This window comes from Lontra canadensis, unplaced genomic scaffold (assembly GCF_010015895.1).
Source record: "Lontra canadensis isolate GAN:19392208 unplaced genomic scaffold, GSC_riverotter_1.0 scaffold106, whole genome shotgun sequence".
Taxonomy (NCBI): domain Eukaryota; kingdom Metazoa; phylum Chordata; class Mammalia; order Carnivora; family Mustelidae; genus Lontra; species Lontra canadensis.
In genome coordinates, this window is record NW_022631100.1 from 5,549,288 (window position 1) to 5,567,055 (window position 17,768).

General features: G+C 42.9%; 1 protein-coding gene across 1 annotated transcript in view; it reads left to right on the forward strand.

The window, feature by feature from the left end:
* Positions 1 to 17,768, forward strand: part of PAPPA2 (pappalysin 2) — a 273,728-nt gene that overhangs the window by 131,418 nt on the left and 124,542 nt on the right. The window contains exons 6-9 of the mRNA XM_032838777.1: positions 1,570 to 1,691; positions 4,726 to 5,215; positions 8,157 to 8,285; positions 11,956 to 12,047. Of these exons, the coding sequence (XP_032694668.1) occupies positions 1,570 to 1,691; positions 4,726 to 5,215; positions 8,157 to 8,285; positions 11,956 to 12,047 (833 nt within the window). The remainder of the gene's footprint in view (positions 1 to 1,569; positions 1,692 to 4,725; positions 5,216 to 8,156; positions 8,286 to 11,955; positions 12,048 to 17,768) is intronic.

Consider the following 17,768-nt stretch of genomic DNA (forward strand, 5'->3'; position numbering starts at 1 on the left):
AGAGAGGAGCCCAACCACGCACTCAGCGGCAGCCCGGAGAGGCCAAGTACATCAAGGAAATGTGGTTTGGAGTTGTGTCCGCACCAGAAGTGGGTGCTGATTGGAGTCAGAGGTTGGATGTATCTGCACCTTTTCATTGCCAAAGTGCTGGACACTTGAGGGTTTGGGGGAACTTGCTCAAAGGAACGAAGGAACTTTCTGTGACCTTAGGCAGTTGACCTAATCTCTCTGAGCCTGAGTGTCCTCATTTGTAAACACTGAGTTCTCATAGGGATTAGAGATCATTTATGAAAAGCACCTAGTGGCACAATGCTAGGCAGATAAGGTGCTTAGAAATGAGAGCTGGGAAAAAAAGGGAGCTGGTAACGTAATTATTACCTCTATTTACCAATTATGTTATTTTTCTAATATATTACAAGCTATTCAGTTTCTCTCTCTACCTGTGAGGGAACTTGACTTGCTGTCTTCATTTTCAGATGCATCATTCACAGTTGGGCTCCTGAAAAGACTCTAAGTATCAGAGAGGAGCCTCGTCTCCCTTTGTTATTTAGTGGTTAAAGGGCTCTTTGTAAACTGTACTAGTAGTCTCAGGGATGCCCATAAAACAAGCTCTCACAGAAGGACTGCTGAGGTCAGTCCCTGTGCTAACTGCTGGGGGCAGAAAGAACAGAGCTTGGTGTGGACCTGTTCACAGGCAAAGGAGAGAATGGGAGTGGGATTTTCAACACCACAGAGCAATGCCCCAAGACAGGAGCCAGAAGCTGTGGTGGGTGTGTAGAGGAGAGTGTGCCCACCATGCTGAGGAGTAAAACTAAGTGCCACTGCCAAGGTTACATTTGAATGGGTTTTGAAGGATGAGAACGCTAAGCAGAGAGCCTTGAAAAGTATTTTTCAGGAGAGAAAAGAGCATATTTCACATGAATGTTGTATTTGAGGAAAGGTGATTTGTTCATTGTGCTGGGAACATACGTTCATAGAAGAGCTCAAGTGAGTAAGGCTGGAGTTAGCTAGTGAAGAACTTTGGATCATGGTAAGAGATTTGGACATGCTTCCCATAGGTGATGCATAGCCAAGGGGCATCACATTTCACATAACTTTTATTTTATGTATGTGATTTAAAGTAGGGAGTTTAAAACACAAGACCACATATAGCTAATAAGTTTACTCTGAAAATTGCTGTCTGTTTTAGTTGGGGGAATGTAAGGGGCCTTTGGATGACTTACAGAAAGTCAGCCTAGTAAGGATTTTTGTGTTGAAAGATTCAGATTATAATTATTTTGTGTTGAATGTTCCTAGGATGGAAGCTGACCACTTTCATCTCCACAGGCTTCCTTTATGACTTAGTTAAATTCTTCTCCTTCATTACCCTGAGATTTTCATGTCACTGTGAATTTTTAAAAGATGAGGTTCACATAAGAAGGAAATGAGCTGAGAAATCGTTGTGTTCCCACGTATCCCCTAGGGCCTCAATGCCCATCACCACTCCCCACCCCCAGAGGCCTTCTGAATTTTGTGATCCCAGTTCATCCTACCACTTCCCCTCACCTCCCTTCCCTCTTTTCTTTGCAGGGTCCCGGGCAGTGTGTGTGGTGCCTGCACTGAAGATGGGACGTTCCGTCAGTACGTGCACACAGCTTCTTCCCGGCGTGTGTGTGACTCCTCAGGGTACTGGACTCCAGAGGAGGCTGTGGGTAAAGGACCATAGCTTTTTTGTTTATACTTGGTAGCTGCCGAGAATGGGGGTAGGGGTAAAGGGTGGAATGGTGGCATGGTGAGAAAAAGGTTGTGTGTGTATACACGCACGTCTGTGTACGTGTGTGACTTGCTGGATATCTCCAGGGGCCTGGGAAAGACTGCCTGGTACCTTTGTGTGTCCCCCATGTGCTTAGCATGGAGGCCCAATGGCTGTGGTGAAGCAAAGGTCAGTGTAGAGGACAGAGGGATGGAGAAGACAGCTGAGCTCAGGGGCTGACTTCATGGGGAGAGCTCAGGCGTTCCATGTTACGCACACCTACCGGCCATGAAGCAGCCTTGCCACATAACAGTGTAAGCTGATCTCTATCAGGAGAGTAATAGAGAACACATTGCAAGGAACATTGATGTACAGCCCAAGCTGGTCTGGGTGGGGGTGGGGTGGACTAGGTGTTCCAAACTGATCGTTCTCATCTATGTTATTTTATGAGTCTATTAATCCCTGGTACTGGTTGTGCTTTGGATGTAATCTTAGGCTCTAGGAGGGGCAAATGTTTTTAGCTGTCCCTTTTCCTGGTCCTCACCCTACTTCTCAGTTAATACTCACTCACATATTATATCAAGGCCTGTAGGACAAATTAAAGCATGAATGTTATCACAGTTCAATCCGAAAAATGTTGTTGATGAGTTTTAACAACTTCTGTTGAATGGCTTAGTGTCTTCTATGACCGCCATCTTCATTGTTTACCTAGTTATCATCTTTTTCCTTCTCTTGTATTCCTTAAGATCCTAAAAACTACTTAGTAAGATGAGTTGGACACAGTCCTACTTGAGCTGGTTTGCTGTTTTGACTCTGACCAAAAAAAAAAAAAAAAAAAAGGAGGACATTGGTTTTAGAGTCAACAGCATCTGTGAAATGTCTCCTTGAGCTCCTAGTTACTCAAATGGCAGGAGCCTCCAGGAGAAATTGGGAGGGAGACAATGTACTTGATTTTGATTGACCTTATGGAACTTTTTTCCAATGAGAGTTTTCAAGGAAGAATGGAAAGTGACTATAAAACTCACATTGGTATTGTGCTGGACTCATGTAGAGATTGGCTTTTCATAAAAGGCCATCTCTGTGGCAAACAAATTGTCCTGTGCCAGTGGTCTAATTCCCATTCAACTCCCTGGCCCTGCACTTCTCTCTTTTTAATTCTTGGCAAAATTTAAAGTTATGTTGTGGAGGTGAAAGGAATAAGTTCTGGGTTCTAATTGTGTCTTGAGGCAAACCAGGTCAACTTTGAAGGCCTCCAGTTCATGTCTGAACGTGAGATCATAATAAAAACTTTCTGAGACAACACTGGTGTTGGGGTGGCTTCCAAGGGCTTTTACCCTGCTGGTTTTTGGGGGATAGCTATTGGAAAATACTGCTAAGAAATACTGGCCTTCCTTTGCTTTGAAAAGATGGAGACCCAAGTCATATTTAAAATATACACAACGAAAGTGATTGAATCCCCAGCAGAGTGCACAAACACATGTATCTGCAGATATGATCTAAATATATTTAATGACACTTCATGAATACCAACCACTTTCTAAAATTCTATGCAGAATAGGAAATTGAACCAGACACATTTCCTACTTAAATGTCATCTTTCTGGAGAGAATCTCCTTGGCTCCCTAATCTAAAAGAGACCCTGGTCCTACCCCTTTATTCTCTAGTCTTTTATCCTTCTTTGTTTTTCTTCAAAAATGCCATTACCACTTTATCAATTTGGTTTTGTATTTATCACCCTACCATAAGGATTAGGAGGGCTTTTATCTTTTATCTATTATCTTTCTTGTTTGCCACCCTATATCCAATACCCACATCAGTGCTAGGTGTGAAAGAGGTACACAGTCAATTTTTGTTGAATGGATGAATAAATGAATGAATGGATTCACAATAGAGGCAAAAGATGGTAAGGTCTGTGAGATGTAACACACACACACACACACACACACATTTGAACTTGTTTCCTCTGGGCTTTGAAATATTCTTTATTTTCCAAATTCTGAAGACTAAATAATTCCATTTGTATTTCTAGGGAACACCGTATGGCTCTTCCACACTATTCTAGTAGGCCAGGGGCTAAATAGTGCTTATTTCAGAAGTGAGGAAATCGAGGCTTCATAAAGACTTGCCACGGTCACACAGCTAAGGGCACAGCACTGATTAGAGTATCACTCTGCTGATTCCTAACTTAGCACTTTTCTCCTTAATTTCCCCTTATGTGATATGGAAGAAAAACAACCTGGTAGATGATTTTTTCATAGAACTGACCTTAATACAGTTCCAATATTTGACTTTCTACCATCTCATTTTACCACATCGCCATTTTTACCCCATTCAAGAATACATATTTCTATTTCCTGCCTGCAATTTCTTCCATGTGTGACCAAATACTTCCAAATACTTCCATGAGTGACCTAACTGCTCACACATACCTGAACTAAAAGGGAAAATTCAAAGTGTGGTTTTAAAATTTGGATAGCAATCAGTTGAAAGGGCTGCTAAGGTGTGATCTTAGGGAATAAAAAAGTTTTCTGAGGAGCCTAGTTAAATAGAATATAATGACACACCAAAACAAACATTGGCCTTATTCATAAGTAAAACAGGCTTTCAAAAGTAGTGGTTTGTCCTAAATTATGAATAAACTAAGTACAAATAATTCTCTGCTCAAGGACTCTTGAAGGACATGACTTGCCTTTTCCGCATCAGCCTCATGTTTCCACCAGGGGTCTGGGCCTCTCTATTCCTAATGCCTTGCTAGACTCCTCTTATGAAAGGCATCATGTGGAGGGGCTATGGAGCAAGACAGAATGTTTTTACATCGTTACACCTTTGTCCTCTCTAGTACTTAAGAGCTAACCCATTCAGTTGACCAGCTTCTGTAGGCATTAGCTCAAAGCTCCTTCCTCGTTCTTCTTTCTGGTTGCTCATAAGAGCTACTCCTTTTCAGACCTCAGGGCAGTTCCTAACACATCTGTCTTTCTGTTCATCTCCCTCAGGGCCTCCAGACGTGGACCAGCCCTGTGAGCCGAGCTTGCAGGCCTGGAGTCCTGAGCTCCATCTGTACCATATGAACATGACGGTCCCCTGCCCTGCGGAAGGCTGTAGCCTGGAGCTGCTCTTCCAGCACCCGGTCCAAGCTGATACCCTTACCCTTTGGGTCACCTACCTCTCCATGGACTCCTCGCAGGCACTCTTTGATACAGAGATCTTGCTGGAACACCAGGATTCTGTGCATCTGGGCCCCTTAGACACTTTCTGTGACACCCCACTAACCATCAAACTGCATGTTGATGGGAAGGTCTTGGGGGTGAAAGTCTACACCTTTGATGAGCGGATGGAAATTGATGCAGCTCTGCTGACTTCCCAGCCCCACAGTCCCTTGTGCTCTGGCTGCAGGCCTGTGAAGTACCAGGTTCTCCGTGAGCCCCCATTTGCCAGTGGCTTGCCCATGGTGGTGAAAGATCCTCACAGGAAGTTCACAGATGTGTGAGTTGGGCAGAAGGGCTTTTTAAACCCTGGGGCTTCTTGGGGCTTTGGGAATGGGTTTTGCTTCCCTTTTCCCCCACTTTTTCCATTCTGACCTGCCTTTAGTTGGAGAAATATTCGGAATCTCAGAGAAGATTTTATTCTAAAGTGGCATATCTGAGATGAAGAAAAATATTTCCCAGAAAGGGGCAAGCAGGTGGTCTGATTAATATTGCCATCATTAGGATTTTGGAAAAAGGAGGTTCTTATACTAGGAGCTTCTGCTGGACTGAGAGTATTTGCCACAAATAAGTTGATCAGAGTCAACTTCTATCTGGTGACACAGTTGAATTTCTGCTTCCTTGTTGTAACTTTTGGATAATGTGCCACTGCTCCACTAACATTTGAGGACATAGTCAACTCCTCCATAGCTAAGCAAGGAAGCTAAGGGTCCTGCAGATACTGCTTCATTTCAAGACTCATTTCTGATTTGTGTTTCATGTATCCCTCTCTTCCTCCTCCCTCTTTCTCTCTCTCTCTTTCTTCCAAATCCCCTCTTCCTCTTTCTTCTATGCTTAGTGAGTTCTGCCATGTTCCTGGCACTGTGTGCTCAATGGTGGGGACACAGACTAAGGTAGGGTCATTGGCTCAGAAAAGTTCAAGAGTTCAAGTGGGAGGTTAATATCTCCAAAGGCAAATTACCCCTGCCTTGTCATTTTCCTCAGAGACTCGGAGGTAAAATAAAAGTTGTATTGGAAGTGTTATATTAGTTTTTGCTACATTGGAAATAATCACAGAACAAAGTGGGTTAAACCAACAAACACTGTTTTTCATGATTCTATGGGTTGGCTCTCATCAGGACTGGCACTGTAGATGGTCTGAGACAAGCTCGTATGCATACTGGGGGCTGGAGTGGCCAGGTAGATGAAGGCCTCTTTCCCTATGACCTCTCATTCCCTGGTAGGCTTTGTGTGGGCTTGTTCTTGTGGTGGTGGGAGGGCTCTAGCAGCGGAGAGGGCAAGCCCCCCACATGCTCAGACGTTACTCACGATAATGTCCCTCTGGCCAAAGCAAGTCACACAGCTAATTCCAGATTCAAGAGGTAGCAAAATGGGCTCTATCTCTTGATGGGAGGAACAGTAAAGTCACAGTGCAGAGGGGCGTGAACCTGGGAAGAAGGAACTGTGGCCATTTTGTAGTCTACCACAGCTACGCCAAAGTAGAGGGCATTGTTCATTTTGAGCTTTTACTACATTTTTCTTTTCCTATTTGCTCTCTGACCCAGACCTAGAAGACATTGAATGGACACAAAGCTAATGCAAATGAAAAGCGAGATCATGGGACAGATTTTTAAAGCAAAAATGGGGTTTTGAGCTCCTCTAAGAAGTCTGTTATAAAATGACATTTGGCATCTAAACTGATATCCACACACACACTCATACACAGATACACACGTGTACACACACCCACACACAACCTTTAAGGTCAATAATATCCCATTTTATGGATGAGAAAACTAAGAATTAACCTTAATTTGACTGAACAGAGCTAGTCATGGCAGACTCAAGATTAAAATCCAATTTTACGAGTCTCATTTTGGTTCCCTTTCCTTAGTGACTAACTGCCTCTTATAAATTCAGATCATTGAAGGTTGGGCTACCTGCTGCTGAGTTTTCTCCACAGGAGGGGTAAACACATGTTGACACTACCAGCCAGTCCTTTCCCAGCTGCAGGATGAGATTTTCACATGTGACTGTGTGAGAAACGACCCTAAAAAGGGAAGCTGTTGAAATGGATGAGGATATGAAATTGGTTTTGCTTTGGAAATATCTGGCACTCCCAGCTAAAGAAAGCTGATGTGGAAATGTAGAAGTCTTTAATATTTAGGTGTCTTTCCTATTAAAGTAACTAAAACCCAATGCGGAGGTTTTTAAAGATGTTTTTGAAACCCCGTGATATTTCCCATTTGCTGTTTGCACCATTAAGAGTGAGAGTGGAGGCTTTGTGGCTGAGTTGAAGAATCTGTTGAAGAAGAAAGAGTCTTGGCAGGAGAGTGACAGCGACCTTTGGGGCAGTCCCAACAACATTTTGAGATCTTGTCCCCTAAGTCACGCCCATTCTCGCTTGACTTTGGCAGTTGTTTTCCAATTATGGCAGGTACTAGACAAGAGGAAAAGGGGAGAATTTGCTTCTGGAAATTCTTGAGCTCTCTTGAGCCCCTGACCTCACTTAAATGTTCACTCTCTCATGCTCTCCACCTGATCAGTGTACTTGGGTTCTAGAGAGAGTTTGATAAATTCCTTCCATCTCTGATGTCAACCAGTAAAACTCCATTTCTGGCATCTATGCATTTTGGCAGGTTTAGAGGTGGGGAGTAATTTAACATATTTCTAGCTGTAGGATTTCTGGCATCCTCGAAATGATGGTGGAAGGTGTTCTCACCTCCTTCTGGGAGAGGTCTTCTTTACCTCTAAGGACTCTGTCTCTTTAAGATAAGAATTCTCTTGAGAGATGAGAAAACTGTGATCCACAGACCAGGGAAGGGCCTTGTTGAGTCCAAACACCGCAGCTTTCCACTTCAGTTTCTTTGATGACTTCAAGGGTACAGAAGACTAGTTTCCCAATAGTTACTTGTTGATTTTTTTTTACCCAATCAAGGTATACTTGAAATGCCATCCTCCTAGACTCGGCAGGACCATTATTTAATTCGGTGGTAGCTCAGCCGGTATTTGTTGCACAATCACTAGACCATACTGGGAACACAAAACCCAATATGCTTCCAAACATTCTGCTGCTGGGTAGGACTCTGTGCCCTGATCTCTGTTTCACATAATGCGACATTTGTTTAACCTTGATGTTCCCCATAAAATATCTTCTAAATCCCCGTAAACCACCTGTGAAGGACCCAAGGGCAACATCGCACTTTCTGGATGTAGTGGTCACGGCTCATTGGTTTCCACAGGGAGGTCACACCAGGGCAGAAGTATCAATACCAAGTTCAAGCTGAAGCTGGGACAGAACTGGGAGAAGCTTCGCCTCCACTGAGCCATATCCATGGAGCGCCTTACTGCGGAGATGGGAAGGTGGCGGGGTGAGTATCGGGTGCCTGAGAATGTGTGAGCAAGAATGCCCTGCCCGGCTTGGACTGGGAGGGTTCCTCTTGAGTTTTAGTTTGACTTGTTCTGGAAATTGGGGGCACTGTGTGATTCTAGCATTAAACAAGATCTAGGACCTGGTGGTGATCTTGAGAGGTCACCCACATCTTAGTTAAGGAAAAGCTCACTTTTACTTAGAACTCACCCACAGAGGACTGAGATACTGGGGCTGATTCTCGGGAGGGAACAGCACTTAAGGTTTCAGAGGACAGCTGCTGGGCAGTGATTGAGAGAAGGAGTTTATAGGGGAGAAGGTGACTTGTCAGATGATGCTAACAGACAATGTGAGGGGACCCTCTGGATCAGTGGCCCATCTTACACTAAGGAGCTGTGTGACCTGAGGAAAGTTTGGAATAGCCTTTTGAGTTTCATTGACTCATTTGGCCCCTGGAAGACTTGATTATAGTGTAATTTACATCCATTCTGTAAAACCACCAAGGTAAAGATGAAATCACTAGTTTGGCTTCTGAACATACCATGTTCCTCTTTCTGTTTCCCATTTGTGATATCAGCCTAGGTGTCTAATTCACTCTGGTGTATCTAGGACTTTCCCAAATCTAGCACTGAAGATTCCCATGTCCCGCCAGTTGCCCTATAGGCATCTGTACTGAATGCTCATCAATCCTAATATGTTAGTTATATAGAGCTGGGGATGTAGGAGGCTGGGTGACCAGGCACTGTGATTTGTCTTTAATTCTGCATCTTAATAAGATGGCCTATTTTTAATTTCCCAGACTAGGTGAAAAGACATGGTATCCTGAGGCCCTCATAGGAAAACTTCTGTAGCCTTTCTTGGGATCGCCTCCCATCATTTAGCAATCAATAAACACTTCTTCTTATCTTGATCTTTAAGATCTTTAACATTTGGTATAAGCCAAACCTTGCTAACACCCAGACCTTGCTAGCTGGCTGCCACCTTCTGCCTCACTGGGTCTCAGCTTTCCATCTCCCTTCCTCCATCTCAGTGGGGGATGCCTCACATAGGCACAGAATGCTGTCCTGCTCCAACTGCCTCCAAGCCTGCCACCTGCCCCTTAAGCTGTTTGAGGAGCTTGGTTACCACTACTCCCCAGCCAGAGCCCTCCTCAAGCAAAACACTCTGCCCTACGTTGTAGCCTCTCATCCAGCAGTTCCCTGATGGAGGCCACCTTGAGGCCCCCGGACGCCACATCTGCCTGGGGGTCTGGGGCACGCAGGGCGAAGAGCCATCTTCCCAACTTGCTCTTACACATTCTTTCCTGTGCCTCCAAACAGCTTCACCTGAAGCAGCCGCTGCTTTGCTCCTGGGCCTCACAAGATCCCTCATCCAAACGCTCCTTTACACTTCTGTCTGTCCTCCCTCTCTGTAAAGAGTCATGCTTTGTTCTGCCTTCCAGTGAGAAGGTGTCTCTGAATTGTAGCTTTGTCGCCGCTGGAGGCCCTCCACTATACACACAACAAGGAGAGACACAAGTTGTTTAACCCACTGCTTTAAATCTGAGAAGTGTATAGATTCAATCTAAGGGAATCACAGATCCCCCAGAAGTCATCCTGAGACTCTAATGTTAATAGATGTTTTTGTCACATTGGAGAACCCTGCAGTCAGACTGCCAAAACAAGGAGAGGGCAGGCCCTGAGCTTATGAGCCGCATTTGTTTGGAAGTGAACATCTCAGTCTGTCCAAGGAGGGACACCTCAGCCACGTGTGCTGCTGAGCCTCTGCCATGTGGCAAATGCAGCTAAGAAATGGAATTTTATTTCATTTTAAGTAATTTTAAAAATTCATTCAGTTATCAGAAAACTTTTAAGTACACTTGGAACAACTTGGGTAGGTGAATCCAAATGCAGGTCAAGTGTTTGAACTCAGGTATGAAAAATACGCAGCAGATTTTGAAGACATAGGATGCGTAAGAAAGAATGAAATATGCTTCATTAAGAGTTTTTATACTGATTACATACTGAAATGGCAGTATTTTGGATATATTGGGTTAGATGAAATGTGGCATCAAAACTAATTCTACTTTTTGTTTTTCCTAATGTGACTACTAGAAAATCAAAGGTGTTATGTATGGCTCTCCTGTTTCTGCTGGACAGCAGAGTGTGAGAGGATATACAACATGCTTGTATTAACTGTCGAGATTGTCTTCAAAATAAAAAGGAATTTGAAGTTTCCTTAATTTCTTCAATCATGTTTTTCATAGCTCTGTTATCTTTTCTCCATTTACGTCCTACCATTTAAAATATCATTATATAATTGCATTTATAGCATGCTTTTAGTTCCGTTTAAAGCATCCTCATATCTAATTACTTAGTCTTTACTCTGTCCTCGTGAGGAGGTGTCCTTTAAACAACAGTTAGTCATGTCCTGGGTCTGAAAACACATTAGCATACCAGTACCGTTTATCTACTTGAGTTAAAATATGTGTCTGTTGTGGACATGGTGCAAAGTCAAAAAGAAAAAAAATGGTACCCCCTCAATCCTTTTTTTTTTTTAAGATTTATTTATTTGAGAGAGCGGGTGAATGAGAGAGAGAGAGAGAGAGTGGAGGGAGAGTCAGAGGGAAAGGGAGAGGGAGAAAATCTCCAGCCGACTCCCCGCTGAGCACAAAGCCCAATCCAGGACCCAGAGAGCAGGCCCTGAGCCAAAAATCAAGAAGCAGATGCACAAGCAACTGAGCCACCCAGGCACTCCAACCCTCAATCCACTTTACAATGGCCACATTTGTGTTATCCGTTTTGTTCTCATGGTATGATTCTTGTATCCCCAGTCTAAACTAACTCTCCCACCCCAATCCAAATTAGTCATCAGCTGTGTCAGTGTTCCAGGTTCGAAACAAAACAAAGACATTTTTCTTCTCCCAGTATTCAAGTCTCCCCTGCAATACATGATAGCTGCCACCAGGTGGTAGTAGGGAGTGAGGACCAAGACGGAGCCTCAGCTTTGCCCTGGCTGACCTGGCAGCACTCAGGCTGCTGAGTCTCTTGGTATACAGAACAGGAGCTTTCAGTTCTACAAAATCCTAAGTTTAACAACAACTGCACATAGAAGAAAACAATGAAAACATAAAGAAATATCAGGTAAAGCGGCGCCTGGGTGCCTCAGTTGGTTAAGTGTCTGCCTTCGGCTCAGGCCATGATCCCAGCGTCCAGGGATGGAGCCCCGAATCAGGCTCCCTCCTCGGCAGGAAGCCTGCTTCTTCTCCCTCTCTCACTTCCCCTCCTTGTGTTCCCTCTCTTGCTGTGTTTCTCTCTGTCAAATAAATAAATAAAATCTTTAAAAAAAATTATCAGGTAAAAATGAATAGAAAACAGAACGATATATAGACCAGCAGGTTTCCTCCTCACCAAACCAACCGTTTCTAAGACTTCACTCATCATAGGGCTGGTAGGCGTTTTCTATCTTAATGCCGTCCACCGGAAACACTGGCAGGACCCTCGTGGATCTCCTAGAGGTTTCTGAGCCACGAGCTACTTTTTCCATAAAAACATTTTTAACTCCTGCTTTTCTCCAACTTGTACTCCTTAATAAATAATTGGGAATTTTAAGAACTTAAAATAAGGGTAACTGAACAAGAAAAATTATTTTATACATGTATGTGTATGAGAATGTATATTTTTACCTTCTAGGAGCCTGGGAGAAGAGTGTGATGATGGGGACCTTCTGAGCGGAGATGGCTGCTCAAGGACCTGCCAACTGGAGGAAGGCTTCCACTGTGCAGGTGGGCTGAGGAGCGCCCCCTAGGCTTATGCCTTATTTCTGCAGGCGTCTCTGTGTCTTACTTCCCTGAGCTTTTGATATCCCGTAATATACAGCAGGATGCTAATAACGGTGACGTTTGATGTTTCTGTTGTGTGCTAGGCATTAGCTGTTTCACATATAGAATTTCATTTAGTCCCTACATTAAGTATGAGGAGACTAAACTGAGGCACAGAGAGTTCCAATAACTTGCTTTCTCTTATATGGGATTTGAACAAAGGAAGTAAGGCTCTAGAATCTACATGTGTAACCACTGGGTTACACAACCTCCTTGATTAATGTTACCAATTGCTCTTGGGTCTTCATGTCTAACATCAAAGAATCAGCCAAGCAGTACAATCATAGAGGCTCTGCATCAGCATGGGAGACATTCTAAGCCAAAGGGAGTGCAAAGTATCTCTTGGTGGCTGTGTCTAATAGATAAGATTATGACAGATGACAGAGGGTCCTAACACTGCTTAATCCTAGAAAATCACTAGTAATAAATTATCACTAGGTGGCTTTGACTCTAGGTTCTGGCCACACAGGAAGGCTGTCCAGAACACTTCTCCCAATTCTGGTTAAATACATTATCAGTGGGCTTCTAACATGTAGGTTATTTTTTTAAATTCCCATCCCAATGTATGCAGTGTTTTTTGTGGAACATAACCATTCACCAAAGTTATTTTAAAGAGCACTGCATTGAAAAATATTTTCATGCCTCTAAATCTCAAGGTAAAGAAGGATATGATTATAATTATGTATAATTTATTAAGGTGTTATATACTCTATAGAACACTCAAATGTCCCTGCCATCTAGAGAAGAATCGTAAAATTATAGAATCTTAGTAGTCTTCCTTCTATCTATCTAATAAAACATATTCAGCTACCTGCTGTGCACCATGAGTCTGTAGATAACCTGATCCCTTCGCATGTACAGTCTGAAGTGATAGGGAATCCAGCTTCCTTCCATATGGAAATCCTTCCTGCCAATCCTTGAGAGAGAGAGGACTCTCACTCCTGCTTACCTACTTCAGCAGCGAAGGACACACCTTGGCAGGCACCATTCTGTTTAAGAATGGCTTTATCTGTTAGAAGATCCTTCTCCCCTTTTCTGGTTTGGAAACTGAGGCTCAGAGCACCATGTGACTATCCACAGGCACACAGCAAGGGTCTGCAAGGCCAACACTGGACCTCAGGTTCCCAACGCTTCCTCAAGTGCTTTTTCCTTGCTATGGAACTGCAGAGGATAATTTTTTCCCTGTTTTATTTGACTACTATTCAGATATTTGAAATGCCTCCCTGTTATTCTCCTTTCCAATCCAAACATCCCCTCATGTGATTAGGTTTCCAGACCCTTTTCCTATTTACCCTGACTTGGCATGTTTCATGTGGTCAATGCCCAGAAAGGAATTCAATACTCCAGATGTGGTCTGGCTATGCAGAATACAATGAACCGATTACCTCCCCTCTTCTGTACACAAGTATTTGTTAATACCATGTCTGTTTGCATGGTGTTTTTGTTTTGTTTTGTTTTTGCAACATAATAGGCTCATGTTGAATACACACACACACACACACATACATGCACACAGTATATCTCCAAATGCTGTGTCTTCTCCAGTACAGCTCAAGCCTCATTTAACTTAAGAGCCCACCTTGCTTTGTTTCTAACACATTTGATTTCATTAAATTTGGATCAGAAATATATTAAATTTCTCAGCCTCCAAATCCAGTAAAACTATGACTAAATTATTTTAATTTTACAGGGCAAGGCTAAAATGATCTAGTCCACAGTTAGACTTCTGTTTCCTTGTATAATAAGCTCACAGTATGCTAAGCATATATTCCATTATTTCTCAGAAGATTAGGTTACAGGGGCACCTGTGTGGCTCAGTTGGTTCAGCGTCCAACTCTTGATTTTGGCTCAGGTCATGATCTCAGGGCTGTGAGATCAAGCCCCATGTCAGGCTCTGTGCTCAGCGGGGAGTCTGCTTCTCTCTCTCTCTCTCTCTCTGCCTGTCCCCTTACCCTCCTCTGACTCATGCATGCTCTCTTTCTCTAAAATAAATAAATAAATGTTTTTAAAAAATTAGGTCTGGGGCACCTGGGTGGCTCAGAACGTTAAGCCTCTGCCTTCAGCTCAGGTCACGGTCTCAGAGTCCTGGGATCGAGCCCTGCATCCAGCTCTCTGCTCAGTAGGGAGCCTGCTTCCCCCTCTCTCTCTGCCTGCCTCTCTGCCTACTTGTGATCTCTCTCTCTCTCTGTCAAATAAATAAATAAAATCTTAAAAAAATGTTAGATCTGAAGGAACTATTGTGAAATGTTTTAAAAGTGCTCTGTTATTTTTATTTTTATTTTTTTAAGATTTTATTTATTTGAATCTCCCTGATGGCTAGTGATGATGAACATTTTTTCATGTGTCTGATAGCCATTTGTATGTCTTCATTGGAGAAGTGTCTGTTCATATCTTCTGCCCATATGATTGTCTGTTTTCTGTGTGTTGAGTTTGAGGAGTTCTTTATAGATCCTGGATATCAACCTTTTGTCTGTACTGTCATTTGCAAATATCTTCTCCCATTCCGTGGGTTGCCTCTTTGTTTTGTTGACTATTTCCTTTGCTGTGCAGAAGCTTTTGATCTTGATGAAGTCCCAAAAGTTCATCTTCGCTTTTGTTTCCTTTGCCTTTGGAGACATATCTTGAAAGAAGTTGCTGTGGCTGATATCGAAGAGGTTACTGCCTATGTTCTTCTCTAGGATTCTGATGGATTCCTGTCTCACGTTGAGGTCTTTTATCCATTTTGAGTTTATCTTTGTGTACGGAGTAAGAGAATGGTTGAGTTTCATTCTTCTACATATAGCTGCCCAGTTTTCCCAGCACCATTTATTGAACAGACTGTCTTTTTTCCACTGTATATTTTTTCTTGCTTTGTCCAAGATTATTTGACCATAGAGTTGAGGGTCCATATCTGGGCTCTCTACTCTGTTCCACTAGTCTATATGTCTGTTTTTATGACAGTACCATGCTGTCTTGGTGATCACAGCTTTGTAGTAAAGCTTGAAATCATCACTAGCCATCAGGGAGATTCAAATTAAAACCACATTGAGACACCACCTTACACCAGTTAGAATGGCCAAAAGTAGCAAGACAGGAAAGAACATGTGTTGGAGAGGATGTGGAGAAAGGGGAACCCTCTTACACTATTGGTAGGAATGCAAGTTGGTGCAGCCACTTTGGAAAACAGTATGGAGATTCCTCAAGAAATTAAAAATAGAGCTTCATTATGACCCTGCCATTGCACTACTGGGTATTTACCCCAAAGATACAGATGTAGTGAAAAGAAGGGCCATCTGTACCCCAATGTTTATAGCAGCAATGGCCACGGTCGCCAAACTGTGTAAAGAACCAAGATGCCCTTCAATGGACGAATGGGTAAAGAAGATGTGGTCCATATACACTATGGAGTATGATGCCTCCATCAGAAAGGATGAATACCCAACTTTTGTAGCAACATGGATGGGACTGGAAGAGATTATGCTGAGTGAAATAAGTCAAGCAGAGAGAGTCAATTATCATATGGTTTCACTTATTTGTGGAGCCTAACAAATAGCATGGAGGACTAGGGGAGATGGAGAGGAGAAGGGAGTTAAGGGAAATTGGAAGGGGAGGTGAACCATGAGAGACTATGGACTCTGAAAAACAATCTGAGGGTTTTGAAGGGGTGGGGGTGGGAGGTTGGGGGAACCAGGTGGTGGGTATTAGAGAGGGCATGGATTGCATGGAGCACTGGGTGTGGTGCGAAAACAATGAATTCTGTTACTCTGAAAAGAAATTTAAAAAAATTTTTAAAATTTAAAAAAAGATTTTATTTATTTATTGGACAGAGAAAGAGAGAGAGAACAAGTAGGCAGAGAGGCAGGCAGAAGGAGTGGGAAGCAGTTTCCCCACCGAGCAGAGAACCTGATGGGGGCCTGATCCCAGGACCCTGAGATCATGACCTGGGCTGAAGGCAGAGGCATAACCCACTGAGCCACCCAGGTGCCCCAGAAGTGCTCTGTTATTTTTAGATGGACTTGAAAAAACAGGCAAAAATTTTAAGTCCATGTTAAAAAAAAAAAATAGAAGCAAGAAGAAACATTCACTGTGTTGTAGAGAAACAAAATATATACATACACATTATAAAATACATTATAAAAATATATATGTACATATATACATAAAATACATGCAAAGATGCATAAAATAAACATATTTATGTACATGAACACATATACATGTAAGTATACATATATGTGTATATTACGAGAGAGAGGAAGTCATTCCAAATACATGTGTATTGACTTTGGGGGAGTGATTTGGGAAGGCCAGGGGTTTGATGGGAAGCAGGAGTTTAAAACCCAAAGTAGGCTTAGAACCAAATCCTAGGAGCATTGGTTTATTCCTGGCAAATAGAGACAGATTCACCACAGAGAGGGGTCTTAGACTGGAAGTAGTTATGAAGGAAAATAATTAGTAGGTACGTGCTGATAAGTCACTGAAAAATCACTTCCACATCCCTGTGGTATTGTGAAGAATGAAAAATAACAAGAATGGTGTAAATCTTAGTAATGATGGTACTTAATGCATACTGATATGTTGATTGATTTTCAAATCTTGATATTATTTTCATGTCCTATTGTCTTAAGTTGAAAGAGGAGATTAGAATCATGTTACTAATGTTCATTGTTCTACTGTTTTGGTAGAAAAGGCAGGAGAACTTAGTAAGTGGCTTTTGGACTGCGCCTTAGATTTCTACACTTGAAGAAAGCTAGTCATGTCCCTGTAGCTGGTACTGTTCATTCAGGCGGAGTTATCCTGGGTGAGGATGGGCCTCAACCAGGAGACACAAACGCATATCCCAATAGTCCCACAGGTTTGCGCACAGCCTCACTTCTCATGTGTTTGCTTTTGAAGACGGTCTCCTCAGCTTGATGGAGACCCCGCTGAACCCGCCTCCTGTGGGCCTGGCTCAAATCCAAGCTCCATTGCTTATGTATCGAGGGACCTTTGGCAATATGTTTCCCACGTGTGACACAAACAAAAAATGCCCACCCCACACAGTTGTTGCAAGTCAAAAGGGGAGAAGATGTATGTAAGCCTCAAAAACCCAGTGTTTGTGTCCAAGCAGTGGCACAGTTAGTAGAAGAAAGAATTCAGCTACAAAGAGTAATCGAAAATAAATCCCTCAACTACTTTGATATTTCAAAAAGCATGAAGGGGGTCCAGGTGCATGACACATCATACCATTTCTGTAACTTCTCTTCTTCTACTTACTCCTCTTTTAGCTTCTTCTTCCCTCAGGATCTTGCTCCGTGGTGCCTTAACATTTCTTTCTACCTCCAGCTTACTTTTTTCTCCCTATTCTTTTTTTTTCCTTTTAAGATTTTATTTATTTATTTGACAGACAGAGATTACAAGTAGACAGAGAGGCAGGCAGAGAGAGAGGAAGGGAAGCAGGCTCCCTGCTGAGCAGAGAGCCCGATGTGGGGCTCCATCCCAGGACCCTGGGATCATGACCTGAGCTGAAGGCAGGGGCTTTAACCCACTGAGCCATCCAGGGGCCCCTCTCCCTATTCTTTATTCACAAATTCCACCCCTTTCTATACCTTTTATTACACAGATGGATTCTACTCCCCTTCCCATGAAAAAGAATCCTCCTTCTTT